General features: G+C 35.5%; 2 protein-coding genes across 2 annotated transcripts; both read left to right on the top strand.

Moving 5' to 3' along the window:
• Nucleotides 1-568: 568 nt before the first annotated feature.
• LOC110793856 (probable thimet oligopeptidase) lies at nucleotides 569-11,433 on the top strand. The gene is made up of 21 exons (XM_021998792.2): nucleotides 569-836; nucleotides 988-1,109; nucleotides 2,238-2,398; nucleotides 2,943-3,033; nucleotides 4,553-4,732; nucleotides 5,261-5,341; nucleotides 5,782-5,862; nucleotides 5,982-6,074; nucleotides 6,167-6,247; nucleotides 6,327-6,489; nucleotides 6,614-6,734; nucleotides 6,816-6,888; nucleotides 6,993-7,100; nucleotides 7,749-7,846; nucleotides 7,931-7,976; nucleotides 8,091-8,187; nucleotides 8,973-9,046; nucleotides 9,116-9,220; nucleotides 9,406-9,486; nucleotides 10,192-10,349; nucleotides 11,159-11,433. Exons 1-20 carry the CDS (start codon nucleotides 662-664, stop codon nucleotides 10,300-10,302), a joined length of 2,142 nt encoding a protein of 713 aa, XP_021854484.2. The 5' UTR covers nucleotides 569-661; the 3' UTR covers nucleotides 10,303-10,349; nucleotides 11,159-11,433.
• Nucleotides 11,434-12,802: 1,369 nt separating this feature from the next.
• On the top strand, nucleotides 12,803-18,326 carry LOC110793847 (serine/threonine protein phosphatase 2A 57 kDa regulatory subunit B' theta isoform). Its single transcript, XM_021998780.2, has 2 exons — nucleotides 12,803-14,673; nucleotides 17,645-18,326. Exons 1-2 carry the CDS (start codon nucleotides 13,465-13,467, stop codon nucleotides 17,996-17,998), a joined length of 1,563 nt encoding a protein of 520 aa, XP_021854472.1. The 5' UTR covers nucleotides 12,803-13,464; the 3' UTR covers nucleotides 17,999-18,326.
• Nucleotides 18,327-18,718: the final 392 nt, after the last annotated feature.

The raw sequence follows: 18,718 nt of genomic DNA, 5'->3' as shown, positions 1-18,718 counted from the left end.
CAAAGGTCGTGCATCCCACGAAGTCAACACTGGTTATTTTATAATTTCTTTTTCACCACATGGACTCCACTAGTCATATTTAATCATTTATTTCTTTTTCAATGCTTTAATACCTCCAATATCTTTTATTACAATTGGTTACTTCCCATTTACTCCAATTACATCATATTCGTATTTTAATAAAATCTCCCACTTTCATTAAATTCCGTGTTGATTAAAGACTTAAAGTGCACCACTTAATTATACGGAGCATACTGAGGGAGTATTCTTTAGTCTTTACCACAATCACTTTTATACTTGATAAGTTTCATTTTAACGAAGATGTAACTGAAGTTTGTGTCACGTATTTACGTTAAAGTGCTTAATGTTCGCTAAAATCACAATACACCCAAAACACACAAAAGCTTTTGCATACTCAAAGGTACAAATGTTCAATATTTTGTCAAATGGTAAAAAATCCGACACGAATACTTGAGATAAAGTGAGGAGTCATCGCATGACGTGGGCTTTATATTGACATGGCCAGCCCATCACTAAAAATACTACAACCTGACCCATTGACAATTTAACGGTTCAACCTCATTTCCCTCCCAAATTTCCTCTATCATATAAACTTCATTTCTCTGAATTCGGAGAGAGAGAAAGTAGACAGAAATTGACGATGGAGGGAGAAGACGACCGCCATAGCCAGAGAGAGGAAAGCTTGATAACAGGTAACAATGGAGGTAGACAGAAGAAGATAATTGTTTTCACTGGAACCGCTGCTGTTTTTGCTGTCGCTTTTAATTTCGCTTACGTCGCCTTCAAATCCTACCAACATCGCCAAAAAATTCAAGGTTTTTGAATGTTTCTCTTTCGATTTTATTAATTTTATTAATTTATTGAATTTTTATCGGATTGTGATGTATGACATTGAGGAATTGTGATTGGCTTATAATTTTTGTTTATTTTTTTTGATTTGGTTTTGAATTGTTTTGATGTTTGTAGATCTTGTTGGGTCAAATGTGAGGGTAAATCTTTCAGCAAATGAAATTCGGAAATTGGCAGATCGTATTATCTCGGAGTCAACCGAGGTTCATGATGCTGTCGCTTCTGTGCCCATTGATAAGGTGATAGCTGAATTAAAATAAATTCATTAGGGTTATGTTTCGTGGAATTGTATCGGAATTGTTTATTGAATTACTGTGTCGTTTAATCGAGCTATTTTATGTGGAAGATAGTATATGGATTGTTGATCTAAACAATAGTCACATTTTACCATTTTATGATTTCCATAATATTACTACCTCATGATTAGACTTCTGTAGGTGACACTACTAAGAATGTGTGGGCAGAATATGGGAGTGATTACCCTTATAAAGGGTGTAGTATAAATTATCCTAATATGAGGGGCTTGAGCAATGCGACCATTATTTGTAGGACGGAGGGAGTCTATGGTGTATTTTCTGAATATGAAATCTACAACTTGGTGGATTGTATCATTTTGGAACTTGTAATGTAAAGGGTGATAGACAATGCTCTAATGATACTTGGCAAGGTCCAAGCATTAACATCCCATTTGGTAGACGATAATAAGCTGCCGCAATAGAATGAATTTATATGTATTTTGGCGAGGAGACTGTGTTAATGACCCTAGTAATGCCACTTTCATAAAACATGTGACATTTACTAGAAATTTCTATTATCACTCATAAGAGTCAAACATGTGATTATTATGAAAAAAGAGATATAGCATTACCGTAGATTATGGCATAAAACTTTCTATACAAAGTAACACATGCATTAATTTCAATTCCCTTTTTCTTTTACTGCCTGCCCACCGGGCAAAACAACGACATTTTTGGTATCGGAATTTATACAAATGTATGTATAAGGTTGTGCTTAGGCTTCTAGGTTTTTGATTTTGAGTAATTCCTCTAAATGACAAGGAGAATGGCAGTGAGTTATGTGCCTTTTAACAGGAAGTTTCTCTTTTTATGGGATTAGGGAGAATATGTATGGTATTTTGGCTGCTCCAAATGGATATCATATACATGATAGCGCAAATCAAGAAGTATATTTCTTTGAAACATGAGATTCTTGGCTTAGGTGTAGCAGATATCTTGATTTTGGAAAATTTTACAAGTTTCATTGGGATGTTTTAAGAAGAGTGTTTTTTCTTTTTGTTGGGTAGGGGTTGTGTTAAATTATGGATGCGATTGTAATGATTTAACTGTGATAGCTCTTATCATTTTTAGGTTACATATCAAGATATCATGGTGCTAGCAGAACTAGAGGCAAAACATTTTCCACTGGTCCAGTCTTGTGTTTTCCCAAGGTTAGTATCGAGTTCAGCCGAAGTACGCAAAGCTAGTGCTGAAGCAGAGCAGAAAATAAATACACATATTGGGTCTTGCAGGTGGGGTTCTTTATTCCTCTTCTATTTATTCACTCTCTATTTTCCTTTGTTGCTTAATGGAAAAAATGAAAAACAAGATTTAAAGCACCATTGTAAGTGAATTACAACCTCTCTTTGGCTTCAATGCTTCTGATATTTTGATGTAAGGTCATAAATAAAGTGAATACCGATTAATTTGCGTGTAGTTTTGATTCCTGTTAAGGTCCACCGTAAGACATCTTCACTAGCAGACGTGTTTTTCATTGATATTGATACTCAATTAGCAACCCTACATACATATCTGGGTGCTAAACATTTATGAAGAGAAAAATATACTTGATAGTGGAGAATTATCATTTTAGGCATTCACATGGGGGTATTTCATGTAAACTTACCTTTTTTTACCATTACCATTCCATTTAAAAATGGCGTCTACTTTGGATTAGATGAGCATGTAGACAACATAAATATATTTCATAATTTTGATAGTTGATAAAATCTCCAAGTGTTCTTGCCTTTGTATTTGACTAATAGATAATTAACTGACCCCGTGTGTATTCCACAGAAAGCGTGAGGATGTGTTTTGCGTTGTAAAAGCTTTTGCTGCCAGAGGAGAATGGAATAGTGCTGAAGCAAAGTCGTATGTTCAATCTCTGGTATATATGGAAGTTTATTTATCTTTTTTCATGTCCCTTTTTCTCCTCCTGTCATTGATAGTAGTTTTTGACTATTACGGATATGGCTTTGTACATGTGTACCTCCACAGATCCTGCCCATCAGGATTGTAATGGGATGTTGTTGTTGTTATTGTTCTTAAGGTAGGGAGTGTGGTGGGAGTTAAAAATATATGGACCTGGAGTTTTGGTATACAGTTTTATGTGGTCAAGCTTGATCTAAGCACACTGGAAAGATGCTAGTATACTTTAAATAGGCACACAAGTATATAGAAACTGCATAGCTACAGCCTGCTTGAACATTGTTTTGGTGGATTTCGATTTCTGATTGCATATGTGCGAAGGGAGTTTAACTTGCTCTGTATTGTTTTCTTGGGAGTGCGATTAGTTTTCAGCAATTAATAGTTGTATTCATGTGAATTGCGTTTAATATATGCTGAATTTCCAAATTTCCTTTATTAGTACTTCACAAAAATCACTTCTTTTTGTAATAATGAAATCTGGGACATCTTTCTAGAAGGAAGGAAGATCTTTGGTGGTGTGCTTTATTCCTAGCACATTATGTGGTTTATGATTGATTTCTGTTCGACATCTGAATGACTAGAATTTCATATATTTCAAAGTCTTGATGTTCTGACTTTACTATCTGATGACTTTCTAGTTTGACAAGATCCTTGCATGTTTTAGGGCATTCTCTGTCGTTGTTGTACAGTGAATGGTTCCATCCTTGTGTTGTCAAGCAATAAAGATGTACTTCATGAACTCCTCGTGTAGTTATTGAACTGAGGAGGAAAACATTTCAGAGGCATTGGTTTGGCGTAGTCCATTAACTGTTTTTAATATGATATATAAGTTGAAGTTATCATCAAGGAATCCTTTAAAAAAGTTTCTAGATAATTCAAGAAGGTAGAACACATTTACTTATTAGATTTAAAGTGAATTAAGTATTTAACAAAGAATCTCTTTAGTTCACCTGACAGGATGACCAAATTTCCATTGAAAGTTTGAGACCATTTTGCCTCCATCAAGCTGCGTGATGAGTGTGATGTTACTCCTTCTGTCTCTAAAGGATTGTCCATTTGCTTTTTTTTAACGGCCTCCAAGACAACTCTTAAAAGTCGTTAGATGAATCTAACAAAGCCTCACATGGATACGTTTTTTTCTTATATATTGATGGGACTCTAGACTCTACAGTCAAAGTCTGTGAAGTTATATTTTTAAAGTAGTAAATGGGCAATCCTTAAATGGGTGTAGGAAGTAAATAATGAATATATAGTGGCCTCAAAGATTCCTGGCTTCTGTTTACTTTCTTTCTTGAAATGTTCTTTAGTTTCTTTTGTATAATTTTCTATCTTGTTTGGCGATCATATGAGCTGTACGGCTGTACCGTGGTAACACACCTGATAATGATGGTGCATGGTTTTTGCATAATGTGAATGGATTGTTATTGATTTTTTTTCTGTTTGCCTGTGAATATTGATGGTTGCTTTTCCAGTGACAGGTTAGAGATTTTGAGCAAAATGGATTGAACCTTACCTCATCAAAGAAAGAGGAAGTTCAACGCTTGCAGGCTCAAATTGATGATCTAAGTACGCAATATGTTCAAAATATCAATGATGATCAAACATTTCTTCTCTTTACTGAATCGGAGATAGAAGGATTGCCCTCTGAACTCCTGCAGGTTATTGTTCAAATCTATGTCTTCCTAACTACTGGGTCTAAGTCTGTTGTGTTCTTGTTGGTGATTCATAGAAATGTTAGTGCTCTTAGCAAACAATTATATTGCCAATTCTCAGGTTCCTGGGTGGTATTGTTTCAAAAGTGGGAATATAAATCTAAGCATACATCTTCCATGCCATAATTAATCAGGACTGGAAGATTTCTGAATATATACATGTCTATATCACTTGCCTTTCCCAAATTTCGTGCCGGGTGTATTTGGAGATCTCTAAATCTCTTATGGTACTTAATTTGTATTTTATACCCAGTTCCAAAGAGGAAAGTATGTTCATGGCTTAAAATATGTGTCCTTTATAATCATGCAAATAGGGTAGCGAGGTTCTAACTAATGGATTCTTATAGGCCTCGTCTGGTAGTCTACCTTTCCCTTGCTCAATTAAAATTGTACAGAATATAGGATGTTTCTAATTGGGTTTGAGATTTATTATTATTCTTTTTCTTTTATTTCAGCTGTAATTTTAATGTGCAGATTTTCGACAGGGCTGGCAAAGATAAAATCAAGGTTACCTTGAAAAGTAATCATGTGCTGCCAATACTAGAGCTTTGTAAAGTATGCTTTTGTTCCTTTCTCTTGCCATGATAAGCTTTGGTTATATGTTACTCTCTCTGTTTCAAAAAGATGTTCCTGTTTTCTTCTCCACAGTTTCTAATGCTCATCCTTCGTTTCCTGATCCCTTCCAGTAGTCCCAAATCTCGAACAGGATAGGATTTTTTTACGTAAAATTTTTAAATTCATTCCAAGTAAACAAACTTAAAGGCGTAGTGACTTAGCTGTGATGTTTTAATTTTAAGGCTGCGTCTACTCATCTGCCTTGGACATATGGTCCATTGTGCTAATGATGTGGCTTAACCCCTTTTTTTTTTTTGGTTTAGATGGCTCATCAGCCGGAGGTCTTGCTTCACATATGTGTCGTTTTCAATGAGATATATTATTGTTAGTGTACTTATTTTCAGAATTAGATTAACTTTCTTTCTCCCGAACTTGTGAAGGTTGGAGCAACTCGGAGGAAGGTAGCTGTGGGATATGGACAAAGATGTAAAGAAATCAATGTGCCGGTGTTAGAAAACTTGGTAAGTGAGAATGAGATCTAAGTTTATCCTTTGTTATAATTGATTTCCGTTGTCTTGTCGGTATATCACTATAGCTAATTTTATAAGTGCTAACTAAAGAGTGTTTCTGTATTTGTCAGGTTCAGTTGCGCCATAAAATTGCTAGGTTGCTTGGGTATGATAATTATGCAGAATATGCTGTTGGTTCTAGGATGGCAAAGAGTTCCTCAAAGGTTTGTGGAAGTAACCCTTGGAATTTTAAATCTTGCTTGGTTGCCATATGCTCTTATGCGTTCTCCGAGTGAACTATCTGCTTGTTGTTCAGGTTTTCGAATTCTTGGAGGAATTATCTACAAGTTTATCTGACTTGGCTGCCAAAGAACTTGCTATATTGAAGGAGTTGAAAGTTAGTCCTATTCTGATTTGTGCATTGCACTCATTTCCAGATGTCTACTGTATGATTTAATTTCATTTTTTTAACTCAGACAACAGAGGAAGGAGACATTCCTTTTGGAATTGAGGACTTGCTATATTATGTTAAAAAGGCTGAAGAAGATAAGTTCCATCTAGATTTTGGTGCCCTTAAAGAGTATTTTCCTCTTAGCTTGGTTCTTCAAGGGATTTTCAAAATACTTCAAGATGCTTTTGGTAATGATTATTATTATATTTTCATAATATAATTTTGTTTATTCAAATGCTGCAGTTGTTCCAGTATGCATTTGTGTCTTATGTTTGACTCTTAATGATCTTATTCATTGTACTTAATGTGCAGGATTGAGATTTGAAGAAATAGTCATTGCTGAGGTGTGGCATGAGGACGTACGTGTTTTCTCTGTCTTTGATTTGAGCTCTTCTGAACTTATGGGCTATGCGTACTTCGATCTCTACTCCAGGTTCTGCAACTATCTCTCTTTCTGCTGACCTTATCCCAATTGTACCTAACAAACTGTCTGACAACAATGTCATTAATCCAGGAAAGGAAAATACGGCCAGACTTGTGTTTTGCCTCTCCAAAATGGTTCATTATCAGCAAATGCTGCTAGACAGGTGATATGCATAGGTCTTCTCATTTAAAAATTTGATATATGCGTGTTATCCAAATTCCACATTCCTTACTGGATTTTCACTGTGCATCATCATTCTATACTCAGGTTCCAGTTGTTCTACTGATGTCTGATATTTTAAAGGGGGATGTTAACTGTCCTGCATTACTGCGATTCTCTGAAGTTGTTAGTCTTTTCCATGAATTTGGCCATGTGGTAAGTTCTAAATGTTTCTCATTTTCAACATTAAAAGTATTGAGCTTGATTGCATTTGCTACATTCTATTGTGCTGCTCTTCTTCCACTTGATACACCTTTCAATGCTTTTGGTCTGAATGCTTGCCGAGTTGCCGTCTCTTATTTATGATGATTGGAAATGAACATTTGTCTTGAACCTAAATTGTCAGCAACTCAATCTCAGGCTTGAAAGGTTTACTGAAGTGAGCCTTAATCATTCCTATTTTTGTTTTATCATGTTAACCCTAACTCGCCTTTTGATACTCTGACTTAGAAAATGTTGAATGTATAATTAATATAAGACTTATTTTTGTCTTCTTACTTCTTGCCACCTCTTTAAAACTCACTAGTCACTACAATTATAGATGACAAGATGTCCTCACATAAACACTAATTAATAATTTAGACTAGCCGATTGACATGCTACAACAGCCTTCTACCATAAATGCCTATTCAACCACTGAACCACCCATGGGGAAAAAGAAAAAGATTGTTACTGCTTCAAAGTGAAGTCATGCCTGTTTCAATTTTTTTTTTTGGGGCTGATAGAACTAAGTGAAGTATGATGCTTTTATCTTAGTTGGATTACTCGTAAGTTAATGTCCTTGGGTTCGTAACAATTTTTTAGGTCCATCATTTATGCAATCGGTCGCCACTTGCTCGATTCTCTGGCTTGCGTGTTGATCATGACTTTGTGGAGATGCCTGGTCATGTATTTGAGAACTGGTAATTCTTTGCCTTCTTTTTTGTTTTTTTTTGCTGGGGAAACATTTATGCTTACTTACTTTTCTTTTTCTAATTTATCATTAGGTGCTATGATAGCAACGTCTTGAAATTAATATCTGGTCATTATCAGGTAATTTCATGTCTTGGTCTATAGTTAAACTGCAATTGTTGTTGGAGTTCTCTTAGTTGTAGTATTTCGTTACTCTTTGAACTAATGTTGTTCATTTCATGCTCATATTCACAGGATATCACAAGGCAAATTAAAGATGATATCTCTACGTCTTTGCAAAGATGGAGACATTCATTTTCTGCGCTCAAAATGACTCAGGAAATTCTTTACTGTAAGTAGTTTTCCTTATTGTTAAAATCATTGGATGATTTTATTGTACATATAAATAACATTTGAAACTTAAACCATGCAAGACCGACTGTATAGCTTTTGGTGTTTACTGGCAGGGGAGCTTCTAGAATATTTCCCTTTTTTTCTCAGGGGAAAGGGTGTATAATAGTACTACAAAGTAGTTTGAGGTCGGTTATTTTTTCTACCTATTTTAGGTTTCTTCAGTTATGCGATGCTCAGTTCTCAGAGGAATGGGTGGTGTGAGTGTGTGACTACTGCTTGATTGGGTGATCCAAAGTTTGTCACTGGTGTCATGGCGTGGGTACCTTTAAGGAGAATATATTTTATTGTGCACACAAGTAATTATGGTCTTTTCTATGATTAAGTTGATGAACATGGGTTTGCGGGTTTCCTTTGTTTTTCTTTTTGGCCGGGGATTATTGTAATGGTTGATTTTGTTTTTCTTTCCCTTGTATTTATACCCGACGTAAAATCTCTTGTGCACTTTCGAATGGCCCCAGCCTCGATGATTTTGACAAAAATAGGAGCTCCTTTTAGCTATAGAGTTCGAGCTTCTAGAAATTGAATGGAGTTACTGTATTCATCAATTCTCAAATGCTGAAGTATTAGCTTATTGGCTTGCATCTTGGAAGATGGAGGCCATTGTTGTTTCTAGTGTAGCATTTTGCAAACCAAGAATGATGTCATGCTAATATTTATATGCTTTGATGACTGTCCATTTGGTTACATATTGTTGTCTTTTGTTCTCTGACATCCCTCTTTTAGGTCTTTTTGATCAAATAATACATTCTGCTGACAACGTCGACTTCCTTGAGTTATTCAAGTATCTCCATCCCAAGGTAAATAGAAAGGCATAGTACATTACCTTTTGAGATTGAGTTTTATCTGAAGAGTTTTTGTTTTGCCAGGTGATGCTTGGATTACCTATCTTGGAAGGCACAAATCCAGCTTCGTGTTTTCCTCATTCAGCTATTGGTTATGAAGCTAGTTGCTACAGTCGCATTTGGAGCAAGGTATAGGATTTCCCCTTTCTAAAATTTGATTAGTTGACTCCGTGCCTATAGTTTGCATTGTTCTAGTCAAGTCATCATCATGTTTTTTATTGTTTATATGATACGTTGCTTTACTCCATCCTAGAGCTAGTTTCTTTTGGTGCCGCAAAACAGGGGTCATTTGCTAAGTTATCTTGTTTTTGTAGGTTTTTGCTGCTGACATATTTGCTTCCAAATTTCTTGATGGTGGTCTCAACCATCAAATTGGCATGCAGTTTCGCAATAAGGTGAAAAATTAAATTATGCCTCGAAATTCTAATTTACTGTGCCAGACTGCCAGTACCTGTTGCAATGCGCCCAGGATGTATGAAAGATGCAATTATATGATTACACAAGTGTTTATTCTGATATTTTGAACTTCCTCCTTATTTGGCCCATGTTGTCGCAGATTTTACAGAAAAGGCATGGTTTTAAGTTTGGCCTTATTATTTTGTTTAACCCGAGACACACACCGGGACCTAAACTTAGGCACCATTGATCATCATCTGTTTTTGTTGAATGCAATTCCTGTCAGGTTTTGCTTATGATATGGAGTGTAATCGTGTTATCATGCTAATTTTTAGTTTAAAAGCCTCCCAGAGGCACTGGGTTCTCTGCCTCATGGGTTGAGGTGGTGCAGGCAAGCAGGTTGAAGCGACTATAATTCACCCCTTTGTTATTTCTCGTTTTCATTGGTTGCTTAATAAAATATTAACGCATTGATTGAAGTAGAAGGAACCCTAAATTGTGTAATTTTTGGTAATCTTTTTTATGAAATCATTGGCATTTTTACGAAACTCTCCCTTGAATGTGCTATGTGTACTCTGCCTCATGCCTAGCACGTGGAATTAGAGGACACTTTGCATTTCAGCGTGCCTTTAGCACCAAGTGCCTGTTCAAATTTTTGTGTGGTATGCTTGAACATGTTCCCTGACATTCTCACTGTCTTGCAGGTACTAGCTCCAGGGGGAGCAAAGGACCCACTTGAATGTTTGACAAGTTTCATGGGAAGAGAACCGTCGATTAAAGCATATGTAGATAGCATAGCCTTTTCAAGTGACTGATGAAGCAGCAAATAATTTAGTCAGATGCATTAACTTTTAACTTCAGGGTAAGAGTTTCTTCGGTCTTTACACATTTTAGCCCTTCTTCAAGAATTTAGCATCGTGACAGATTTTTATAGTCTACACTCTACAACCCTATACGTATTTGGGCCCTAATTCTCATTTCTGCTGAGAAATGCCACGATTTTATTCTCTAGCGTTATACATTGTTATGAATTACAATGCTTGTCCACGTTATACAGTTTTTGACTATTTGGATGTCGGAGCATCTTCTTGTCGCCATTATCACGCGTATGTTGAAAACCTAGTAGTGGTGTTATAGATTCTCCATGGAAAATGAGTTTTGAGAAGCTGAATCTTGAGTTATCCGCAATGACCGGTTTATCTTGAGGATTTACCAAAAGAATCCGGTCTCAGGGGTAGACTTGCACTTTTTAAGTTCTCTGCTCTTAATATCACTCAACCTGCTTTGTTCACTTGTTTTATTAGTGTCCTTTCTTGAGATTTGCCTCTTTGTAACATACTGAGTTGAACTAAAACCTTCTTCATCGAATCACCGTGTGTGCCTTCTCCTGATTTTTATTTTTATTTTTTGATCTTTGTTGGGCTTATCTTTCCCTTTTCATATGCCAAACAAACTCTAATCAGGTCTTCATCACTCTTATAACACCAACCCTTTTACTTCTTTAGACTAGGGGTATGTATTTGGCTGAGAACCTTGCTTAAATTTGTTTGCTTTTATGATAATGATCCTCCAGAAAGCAACTCTGTTTATCAAGGCTATGTAATATGTATGGCTACATCAATGTCGACCTTGCGAAGGGCCTAATATATGGTTGTTATTTGTAATTGACAGGTTATTCAAGAGCCTGAACAATAAACTCAAATAATGTAGGGATATGAATCATATATGATTCGTCTAAAGGTCTTCTTTTTCTAGACTGGACAGCCTCTTTTGTATTTGCCAAAAGAAAGCTCGGTGCAAATTAGGGTTTTTTTTCTTCTGATTTGATGAAGTTATTATTCATCCATGTAAAGAATACATTTTTGAGTACAAGTCACAAATGTACTTTTGTTGAATAATTGCCTCTTGTTATTCTAGTCTTTGATCACTTTGTGTTTGCTTTTCCACTAACATGGACCAATTGAGAGGAATTTTCATTCTTGTTGGAATGACTTTGTGGTAGTATAAATAATAAATGTATATTTTGAAATATCATTAATGTCAAACGTGGTCTTGTATAAAATGGTGGTATGATATGATATGAAGTACTCCATATTTGACTTACCCAATTTAATGCTAAATAAAACATAAATCTCCTCTTGCTTGGTCAAGGAAACGCTAGACTTAGTAAGACTCGTACAATAGATCTTAGAAGTATGTGGTTCAAATCTTATCACGAGACTAAAGACTCGTTCAGTATCACTATCAGTTTTTGGTTTTTTTATTTTTTTATAAGTTATGTGATTTAGATTGAATCATGAACTAAAACTAATCATACTAACCATGTTTGCTTTTGAAAATTGACAACAAAAAACTAAAAACGACTTTTAATGATTTCCATAGTTTGAACAGGAAAATGTAAACATAAAACGATAACAAACCGTTAAATTTTGGGGTGCATGATATTACTTTAATTTTGTTGTGGTTGGGTTGGAGAAGTTCCAAGCGTAATGCCATTGCCAATTTGCTCCCATTTGCACAATTCTCCGGCTTCCATTGACCACAATTGACTTATAGATTGGACGTAGTCAAATTGTCAAATGAAGACATTTTTTTGCAAAAGTCTCCCCCTTCCACTGACCCCAACAACAACTACGTATGGCTTATGAACATAAAGTCTAATTTGTAAGAATTAAAAACCACTAAACAAGTTTGGTATGCGCTCCCTAGTATACACGAAATACTACATATAAACAAAAAGTAAACAAATTCAAGTATGGACATTTTAAAGGTAAAGATTCCTTTATCTTTACAAAGAGACTTATCTGATAATTCGAGTCAACTGATCTGTACGAGATTTCAACTCAATAATTTATCATTTCTTTACCTTAAAAACGAGTTAGTATACGTCAAAAAACAACAAACAATTTTTACAAACATTAGCATAAACCTTCTTAAATTCAAACTTTTATTTAGTTCAACATTTTTTTCTCCTCTAATTTGAAACATAAACCCCCTTTTTATTTGGTAATGATTTAATTTTTCAGCTGGATTTTTTTCCTTTTCTTTTGTGGGTACCTCCTCTTTTTATTTTATTTCTTTCTTTTTCAATTATTAATTCCCTTTATTGGAACTCACCCTACAAAATACACACAAGCATGTGCAATTGGGTCATTTTGTTCCTCTGAATTTCTTTACCTTTTATTATAAAAACAATAATTTTATTATTTTTCAAGTACTTTAACCATTATCAGGCCATAAAATAACAAATTTATTTGTAAGAAAAATTCATTCCTTTTCTTTTATATATTTATATTGGAAAAAGTAGCTTCTTTTACGATTTTATACCAAAAAAAATTAGGCAGTGTCATTTTCTCATCTCTTATTATAGTGGATTTACACGTTCTGGGTTTCTTTTTTTCTTTTTATTTTTCTCTTTTGTTTTTTGAATTAGAACCCCCCAAAGATTGAATCTTTGTTCTGCTGAAAACCCCCAACAAAGAAATTAAATTGAAGAAATTTCTGGAGGACACAATAATTTTTTCCGCAGAAAAAAGAAGCTAGAAGTGCCAAAGAGTTGAAGCACTAGGGTTTTGGTTGTAATTTATGTAAGGTAAGTTAATCTTTCATACCACGAGGGGGTTTATGTTTTCCCCCTTTTCCTTTCTGGGTATAATTATATTGTGGAAAGAAGAGATTTTGCATGTTGCTGGGTGATTTTTGAGCTTGATTTGACATCTCAGTTAGTGTAATTTATTAGGTTCAAGTGTTAATTTAGATTGTAATTTTGATTTGAATTTGAAAGTTATCATCTGGGTTTGTTGGATTGGTTCTGATTTTGATGAACAAATTTGTTTTTGAGAAGGAAAAGGGACTATATATGTATGATTTGTGTGATTGTTGTTACTAGTTTTTGGTGAAACTTGCTAGTTTGGAGTTTCTGGAGAGGTTGGCAATTTGGCATCTGGGGTACTATTTTGTGTTTGGGTGAGTGAGCAATGTTTAAGCAAATACTTAGTAAGATTCCTCGGAAATCGTCGAAATCGTCGGAGAATCGAGAGCATAAGAGTGTTTCTAATGCTAGTTCAAATGCATCAAGCAGTGTGAGGAAAAGTGATGTAGGGTCTAACAAATCTAGTAGTAATCAACACAATCTGGGGGCTAATGGTGCTTCAAGTGCAGGGCAGAATCAAGGAAAGAAAGCATCTAAAACTGTGGATTCAATGATGAATGGTCTTATGTTGTCTTCTTATGAAGCATTGCCAAGTTTTAGGGATGTTCCAACCTCGGAGAGGCAAAGCTTGTTTATTAGAAAGCTTCAAATGTGTTGTGTTCTGTTTGATTTCCATGATCCAACAAAGAATCTAAGAGAAAAGGAGGTAAAGAGACAGACATTATTGGAACTGGTAGATTATATTTCTTCAGCAAATGGGAAGTTTTCGGAGAATGTGATGCAGGAAATGATTAAGATGGTGTCAGTAAACTTGTTTAGGTCTCTTGCCGCTCAACCGAGAGAGAACAAAGTTATAGAGGCCTTTGATGTTGAAGATGAGGAGCCTTTGATGGATGCATCATGGCCTCATTTACAGATAGTGTATGAGTTCTTGTTGAGATTTGTGGCATCTCCTGAAACTGATGCTAAATTAGCCAAGAGATATGTTGATCATTCCTTCGTGTTGAAGTTGTTAGATCTCTTTGATTCTGAAGATCCAAGGGAAAGAGAATATCTGAAGACAATTCTACATCGAATTTATGGAAAATTTATGGTTCACAGACCGTATATCAGGAAAGCAATTAACAACATATTTTATCAGTTTATTTTTGAGACCGAGAAACACAATGGTATTGCTGAACTTCTGGAGATACTTGGTAGCATTATTAATGGATTTGCTCTGCCATTGAAAGAAGAACACAAGCTCTTTCTTGTTAGGGCACTGATACCTCTGCATAGACCGAGGTGCTTGCCTATGTATCACCAACAGTTATCTTACTGTATTACACAGTTTGTTGAGAAAGACTGCAAGCTTGCTGATTCTGTGATTAGAGGGCTATTGAAGTATTGGCCCATCACCAATAGCTCAAAGGAAGTTATGTTCTTGAGTGAGTTGGAAGAAGTTTTAGAAGCAACACAGCTGCCGGAGTTTCAGCGATGTGTAGTCCCCTTGTTCCGTCAAATTGCTCGCTGCTTGAACAGTTCGCATTTTCAGGTATTGAGTCAAGTTTCTCTGTCCTCTATTCTTTTTGTTCAACTACTGTGTCGCAGAAGTTGATCATCCACCTTCTTTTTGTTTTTTCTTCGGTGTTTCATAAACTACGCGCTTGTCAACTATGTAGTGCTAATCTCAGAAAACTGATTAGTTGGATCTCAAAATCAGTTTCAGACTTTCAATCGTTATAGATCAAAGGTTTAGTTGCCGCAGTTTCTTTTATTTTTATCATAGGGATGAGGCAAAATTTCTAACCCCCCACCCCCAGATACCCTTAGTGGAATCTTCTGATAGAGGTGTTGGGGGAAATATTGATGTTGATGGAACTTGATTTGGATTTTTATTTCTTGCATTTTACCCTCTCTGTTTTTGTTTTTACTAGGTTGCATATCAAGTAGTCAGTGCCTATATTTATACCACATATGACCTTTCTTATCGTTTTATAGGAAATTGGAAGTAGTCTTTAGATATACGGAGTATAAAATAATAATTTGAAGTGAAGTCCTTTAGTCCTATCCTTTTTCACCATTTAAAAATAATAATTATTAGAGGATCATATGACCCCGCGCTTCTTTTCCATGAAGTAGAAGATGGTCGTCCCGTTGTCGTCCCATTATTGCTTTTGGGTCAATTGGAAACAACCTCTCTGCAATTGCAGAGGTAAGGTTGCGTACATACGACCCCCACTTACCCCGCTTCTCGCGGGAGCCTCTTTGAGGCAATGGGGTAATGATAATGATAATGATAATGATAATGGAGGATCATAATATGGCATTTCATTGAAGGAAAATAGTAATGACGGGAAAACAAGGTTATATGCATTGCTTGTATTATTGTAGATTTATAGGGGTTAAGTTCTATAAATTTGAACCCTTGATCCTGCCATCTGCTGGGACCTCTTTAAAGGCATTTGGGGTAGTGTTGTTGTATTTGAGAGTTCATTGTGCTTGACTTGATTGAAGGCTTTGTTTAAGTTTACTTGAGTATTTGAGATTTTGAGTTGATCATTTTCCCTTAGTTTATTTTGTTAAGTGTCTCAGACTTCTATGTTGGTTTACCTTTGAGATGTTTATGCTAATATTAATATTTGTGGCTTCCTTAATTTTAGCTGTGTATGTGGTAGTTGATGTAGTTGGATAAGACACGGAACTACGAGGACTTAACTTGCTAAGTTTAAGGTAATCATTTATGTAGGAATAGGTATTAGCAATTGGTGACATACTTATGTTTGGTGAAAATGTTTCTGGATTTTTCCTTTTCGGGTGGGTTGTGGCTGAGGAGTGTGATTTGAACCTCTGCTGGTTCCTTTGTTGCTTTTCAGGAACATGTAATGTGTTTAAATCACAGTATCGACAACGGTCATTTCTTTGAGTGATTGAGATTCCTCAATAGTACACTACATGCGGTGAAGTCCTTGAAGATTTATATAAGTACACTTGCAGAGTTGCAGTTTTGTGGTCCCTTTTCTTTAGTACCTAAAACTGTCTTTTATGCGACATACGTAGTATTTTACTAGGGAGTCTTGAAACTTTAAAAATCAATGCATGTAAGATCGTCTACATTGAAGATAAAGTACAACTATGTGCCATATTACTGATGTAGAAGATGTTTGAAGTTTCTCGATACTTTTGAGACAGCAATATCAAAGATCTTAAAGCGTAAAGATGTTTGATAACATGAGGGTAGGAGAATAGATAGAGCATGTGTAGTTTTTGATGTTGTATGCTTAATTGCTTATCATTAGTAAAATGCTGACCACTGTTATTCGCCCTCCTCTTTTAAATTCGAGCCAAGTAAAGGGTTTGTATTTGTAACAATTTGAAAATGTCTTCTCTAGCCTTATTCTTTTTCTCGTGACTTGATTCGAGTGTAACATAAACCATCAGAAATTTTCATACCTCAACAGCTCTCAACCTTTGTTGATGCTATCTTGTTGTATGACTTCTTACTTCCTAGAGATGATTTAGGTTTTGGCTCGTGTTCAAATTTCATCTTTATCTTGTATGAAAGAGCATAACTTTACGACTTTTTAGCTAATGCTATCTAGAAGTCCATTGCTATGCCAAAAGCCTGTTTTTTTGCTCTCAAAAATAAAAAATAAAAATCAGTGTTGTAGGATTTGTCAAGAAGGGTTAGGTGGAAACATGTATATGCATTGTGATGGGGTTTATTCTTCGTGGTCGTTTCGAGTTTGATTTCAGGAATTGTTTGGGTGTATTTGGCTTAGCTGATCCTGTGTTATCGACTTGGACATAGGCTTAACATGAGTTTAGTAGGCTAGTAGCTAATTATGTGCCTATTAGGTGATAATCCTGTTAAAAACACTTGTGAATTTTTTAGGACTAAACATGGTTGGTTATCTCAGTAGCTTGAAGTCTCCTTTTGCTATATCAACTAGAGCTAATATTGTCATGTTGACCAGAACTACTTTCGAATTTTACCGACAGAATCATGAATGATTATTACTCCCTCCGCTCCTAAATAAGTGTCCATAATTCTAAATCGGGTGTTCCCTTATAGTGTTCACTTTCTATTTGGACATACATTTTTCCCACTTTTTCATAAATCATTATTGTTTTTTCGTACACATTCTACACTTTTCCATCCCCAAATCCACTTTTATTCTTACTTTATCAAGAAACAATTATCTACCCCTTTCCCAAAAAAAACACTCCCAATCATTGTTTTTCTTACACACTTTTCATTTTCCTTAATTACTGTGAATTCCCTCAATATGGACACTATTTTAGGAACGCGGGGGGGGGGGGGGGGGGGGGGAGTAATAGTATTGAATATCTGCTGGTTTTTGCATGTTCGTGGACCTTGTAGTAAAGCACTTCTCTTTTGCTATAGAGCTCTTTACATATGGGTGGATTAAACGGAAGAACTATGGTTTTCCGTAAATTCAGTAGCAGTTTTTTTTTGACAGGAATAGTAACAATTGATACTCTTTTCCTTAAAATTTTCCCAGGTTGCAGAGAGAGCATTATTCCTCTGGAACAACGACCACATTGAAAACTTGATCAAACAAAACTGCAAAGTTATTCTACCTATCGTCTTCCCTGCATTGGAGAAGAACGCAAGAAATCATTGGAACCAAGCTGTTCACAGCTTAACACTCAACGTGCGTAAGATCTTCTCCGACCTCGATCCCGAGCTTTTCGAGGAATGTTCACTCAAGTTTCAGGAAGACGAATCAAAGGAAGAAGAAGTCAAAGCAAAACGCGAAGCAACATGGAAAAAGTTAGAAGAAATTGCTGCTGGAAAAGCAAAAACTAGCGAACCAGTTCTCGTCCCTCTCATTTTACCAGCTCGTAGTCTTTGAGCCGAAGATCAGTCCTTTTTTGACCCCAGTTTCATTAACTGATGATGATGAGTAACAGAGTTTCTGGTGATTGATTTATTTTGTTATTACCATCTTGTATTTCTGGTGATGTTTGTAGCTTATTATGTCTTAATATCTGAAACTGTTTTTAGTTTAGATTTTACTTAGGGCTTAAATTATGGGTAGATATAGTGATTGAAAAGAGTAAGGGGGGAATGCAATAGATTTAGAAGAAATTTTCTGCAATATTGCAGCAGTTGGAAACTTTGTACAGTTGTGATATTATTCCTTGTTTGGCTTTATATAATTATTATGGGCTGCTTATAAAGTTGGTTTGTCTGATTATATAAATTTACCAAACATTCCTTAAGTCCTTTATTACTGTCAAAACTGCTTTTCCTTGGACATACTAATGACCATTAGTTGTAGGCTAGCCTGAATGGGGTATCAACCCTATAATTGTCATGGACCCATAATTCTTAGGTTGAAGGCTAGCTTTTGTTAATGTCCCAAAAAGACGGGTTAATAAGGGTGTAAATGAGTTGAGACTCTAGGTAAATTAAATAAGTTCAAGGTTGTTTATGAATTATGAACTATGAGCGGAGCTTGAACGACTGAACATAAGCAATTTGTTTAATTATGTCCATGAACTACTCGTTTGTTTATGTACATGAACGGATTTGTTTGTTTTTACTCCATATTAAAAATGCTACAATAGTT

This window comes from Spinacia oleracea, chromosome 1, assembly GCF_020520425.1.
Source record: "Spinacia oleracea cultivar Varoflay chromosome 1, BTI_SOV_V1, whole genome shotgun sequence".
NCBI classification, from domain to species: Eukaryota; Viridiplantae; Streptophyta; class Magnoliopsida; order Caryophyllales; family Amaranthaceae; genus Spinacia; species Spinacia oleracea.
The sequence above is the reverse complement of the archived record's forward strand: the minus strand, read 5'-3'. Positions and strand labels throughout refer to the sequence as shown.